Here is a 4481-nt window from a genome sequence, read left to right on the forward strand (position 1 = left end):
GAGCTGCTTCCCCACCAGTTGTCTCTGCTGGAGCCTCACAATTAGTTGGGAAGAATGCAGGGCAGGTATTATTACTCTCACTGTAGAGATAGGAAACAAACTCAGGGTAATAAAGGGACTTCCTGAAGCCCCCTTCCTGGCTTCAAAGGAATAATTGTAATGATAAAAATAAAAATAGTAAGAGCAAGTACTGACACGGTGCCAACTATGTAATGTGCACATGTGAACTTACTTAGTCCTCACAACAGCCTTAAGGGGGAGGTTCTGTGATTTTCGTTCCCATTTTACAGAGGGGGAAACTGAGGCACAGAGAGGTTAAGAAACTTGTCCAGAAGCACGCAGCTAGTAAGTGGCAGGGTGGGAATCAAGTCCAGCCTGATTAGTTTTATTATTTACTATTTACTATTAGCTCATTACTATTAGCTTCTCCCGCCAGCCTGATGCTGCCTGCCCCCACCCCTAGAGGCAAAGTGAGAATAGTCCCTTTGGCTGGTACTTTTCAGGTTGCAAAGACCTATAGCACGAACCTTCCTCTGCCCTGGCTCTTTGCAGAGGTTGGAACACAGGGCTTCAGAAGCAGAGAGCCTCCGAAGACCACTCACCTCTCTCCATGTGATCCCTCCCTCCCAGCTTCCTGGTCTGTACAATGGGTGGTAGTAACAGTATCTACCTCGCTGGGTTGTTTGTTGTCAGGATAAATGAGAGAAGGAATATAAGGGCTCCAGTACAGATCAGTTCCTTGCCTGCATTAGCGGATCTTTGATAGGAAATGTTTCTGGAGAGTTGAGGGCCCTGTGCTCGAAAGCAGGTAATGTTTATCAAGTGCCAGGTGAGCCTGTACAAATGGTGCCTCATTTAATTCCTGCAACAATCACAGGAGCTATGGAGGTTGCTAATTACTCCTATTTTAGAAGTGAAGAGATTGAGGATCAGTGACATTGATGAACTTACTTGGTTGTACATCTACTAGCTCGTAAAGCTGGAGCTTGAATCCCCATCCAGCGGTCCGCAGCCTGGGCTTCTAACTAAGGTGATATGTGCCCTTACCAAATCTTATAAGTCTCCCTCTTACTGAGGGCTGGCTGTGGGCCGGGCCCTGTACCTAGTGTTTCATGTCCTTCCAATGAGGAAGGAGGAATTATATCCACTGACAGACGAGGGAGTCACTGAGGGAGGTCCAACGACATGCCTCTGTTTGCATAGCCAATGAATGAGGAAACAGGACTTGAACCCAGGTCCTTCTGATTCCTCTTGCTGTGGTGTCCTTATTCTCTGGCTTCTCTCTGTCTTTTTCCCAGTGTCCCGCAAAACTCAGCGCCTTCTACCACCTGCTCCCAAAAGCTCCACCCACTGCTTCAGCTTCTTGCTCCTCTGAGTCCTATCCCGTTTCAGGCAGAGTATGAATCTGCCTCATTGGTACCTCCGAGCTGAGCCTCGCTCATCCCTTCATGCCAGCCCTTGGCCTCCTGTCTCCTGATTGGACCCAAAGTTGCTCAAGACAGTGACAGATCAAACTCTGTCTCAGAGTTCGGTGAAATATTTTGCAATTGCACTTTGCCCACACGGCTGGAACACCCTTTGGTAACTTTTAAAAGAGCAGAAGGTAGCGATCTTCTAGAGAGAGTTCATCAAAGACGTCAGTGGGAACGGCTCTGGATCAGATGGGGGCCAGTGCGTGTGTGCTTATGTAGAGGGGAATGTCTGGGAGTTGGAAGCATGAACAAGGCAGGCCTGAGAGCTGGGTCCTCCTCACCCAGATTGTGGCCTTTGTCTCCATCTCACCTGCCCCTAGAGCCCTCATCTGCCAGAATGCCCCACCCTGATGTGCACACAGGATTTAGCCAAGCCTCCCAGGGGGGGTCCTTGGCCCCACTTACATGGTCAATGAGTTCCTTGATCATGCCGTTCCACTGGCCTTTGTCATCCTGTGCTCCGTACTTGCCATCCTCCACCAGCCGGATCTCATAGGAGAAGCCTAGGATGTGGGCCAGTTCCTTAAGAAGGTCAATGCAGTAGCCCTCGAACCGGTCATTCCCAAACAGGGTCTTGTCGGACTTCCGGAACATGACAAAGGGCTCCTCCTGCAGGGACAGACAGGTGAGGAGGTGACAAGGCTGAGTGGGTCGGGGAGGCTGATTGGGGCTAGAGAGCTTGGGCTGGAACCTCTGCTACTTTTTCTTTTTTTTTTTTTTAAACCTTTGGATGGCTTAGATGGATGGCCTCATAAATCAGGGAGGAAAAGTATATTTCCTGAGAGTCAACTTTTTGCTTTCTAGATGGCCACGTACTGGTGTCCTTGGCACGAGGTGGAGGATCAGGAGGTATTTATTGATTAATTGTCCAATGGTCACAGAGCTAGTAAGTGGTGGAACAGAGATTTGAACTCAAGACGATCTGATTCTGAATCCCATGCTCTGTCTGCTGCACCATCAATACAGGCCAGTAGTTCTCATGATGTGGTCTCCGGACCAGCAGCATCAGCATCACCTGGGAATTATACAATCTTGGGCCCCACCCAGAACACTGAACCAGAAATTCTGAGGTGAGGCCCAGCAATATGTGTTGGAAAAAGCTCTCCAGGGGATTCTGATGTCGGCTAAAGTTTGAGCACATTGCTGCAAAAGGCCCATCATCAAGTATCTTCCCTGACGTCTCTCCCAACTACTATTTAAAAGATTAGATCTACACGCTCTGATATCGCTCTCTTTCCAAGGATCTCAGTCCCCAGCATTAGGATCTGTCAGGTGGGTGATTCCTGATAACCACGATAGCTTGCATTTGTATGTGGATGTGCAGGGCACTTGTAAATCAGCAAATGAGATAGTGTCAGTGGAGGGCCTAGCACAGGGCCCAGCAGAGCAGGAGGGCTCAAGAGACAATAGCTGATATTGCCTTAATTTCAACCTTCTAGAGGTAGGTACTAATAATTCCATTTTATAGGCGCAGGAAGTGAATTCACAAGGATAAGTGACTTGTATAAGTTCCCCTGTTCCCTAGAGAGAGGATTTGAGTTCAGGTTGATGTAGCCCAACAACCTGATGAACTTGGAAGGTATCTTGTGGGTCCAGAGCATAGGCGATAGCTGTCGCATGTCGGGCTCCCTCCCTTCCAGGTGATGGGGAGCCAATGAAGGGCTTTGAAGAGGGCACGACTCTGAGATCTCATTTAGAAACAAACTCCTGGCAACCTTGCAAAGAACAGGCAGAAAAAAACAGTGGGAAGTAGCTATGGACCTTGTCCAGTTTGAGAGACATGGAGTGAGAAACCGTGGGATCCAATGTGGCAGATTCCAGGCCTCTTGCATTTTTCTAGAATTCAGGTCAACATCCAAGGCCATGATTTTGCTAGCTCTATCCACCCAACTTCACTTACAAATCCCCATCCTGAGTCTGTGTTAGATGAGCTGAACTCTTAGCAAACTCAAGATTTCTTGAATTCCTGCTATATATCGGGCACCGATTTAAACTTTCTCACAGGCCGTTTGATTCAAGCCTCACAAGCTTGCAAGATTGGCAACATTATCCCCATCGAGGCTCAGAGAAGGCCAGTAAGTTACCCAAGGCTGCACAGGAGTTGAACTACAGTCTAACGGAGTTCAGTTCCAATTCTTCCTGCGTGTAGCTCCTCTGCCTCTTTCTGAGGCTTAACCTTCCCTAAAGCCAAGTGTCAGAATGCCTCAAACCTTCAGCTGATGGGCGACAGAATTAGCTGACAGAATGCCTATGTACTGGGAATCTCACGAACACAGGCCCACAAGGTGGGTGCACACCTAATTATGCAGATGTCTCATCATTCTCTCAACTGGCGTGGCCATTCCTCTGACATTGTGGGCCTCTGGAGTGGGATGAGCAATGAAAGGCCCTGGCCGCAACCCTCATTGAAGGTCTTTGGGCTCAGAAACCCACTAGCAGCCTCTTGCCAGCTCTTGCTGTGGCAAGTGAGCTTCATTCTCTGGCCCTGGGTCCCCGACAACGCCACCTTTCAAAATCCCATCCCACCCCACTACTGATTTACTCTATATTTTCCAAGTCCTTTGGGATGCTTCAGAGAAAGAGCTGGGGAGTGTCTGAATCCTCAAGAGGTTCCTGCCTCTCCAGGGAGTTTGAAAAAACCACTTCTCAGTCAAATTGGGTGGAAAGCTGGATCCTTTGGCTAGACTCCGTGCTAAACTTTAGCACTATCCCTTACCCTCCAACCAAGTGCTTCCAATCTCTTACCTTCTAACCAGGCAGGCTTATCAGTGAGCTGGAGAACAGAATCCAGGTGGGGCCAGGAAAGGTGTTGGGGCTTCCTGGAGGAAAAAGGACTTTTGCTAGTGCATACACTGCCTTTGTGCAAATTCTTCTCTGGGAAAGTGATGCCCTGAACCCTGGCATTGGGCCTGGTGAGCAGGGCCTGAGTTTCAGTCCGAACTCATCCTTTTGGTTGGATGCTCTCATGCAGTGACCGAATTGCACCACTATGCCTGGTGGCCCTAATTT

At 48.9% G+C, this 4481-nt stretch overlaps 1 protein-coding gene across 2 annotated transcripts in view; it reads right to left on the minus strand.

Annotated features, from left to right (window-relative positions):
* The window catches only part of GRIK3 (glutamate ionotropic receptor kainate type subunit 3), a 213468-nt gene that overhangs the window by 32315 nt on the left and 176672 nt on the right, over positions 1-4481 (minus strand). For both annotated transcript variants that reach the window (XM_011357999.1, XM_011358000.1), the window contains exon 11: positions 1878-2081. In XM_011357999.1, coding sequence (XP_011356301.1) covers positions 1878-2081 — 204 coding nt within the window. The remainder of the gene's footprint in view (positions 1-1877; positions 2082-4481) is intronic.

The sequence above is a fragment of the Pteropus vampyrus genome, unplaced genomic scaffold (genome assembly GCF_000151845.1).
Source record: "Pteropus vampyrus isolate Shadow unplaced genomic scaffold, Pvam_2.0 Scaffold36, whole genome shotgun sequence".
NCBI lineage: Eukaryota > Metazoa > Chordata > Mammalia > Chiroptera > Pteropodidae > Pteropus > Pteropus vampyrus.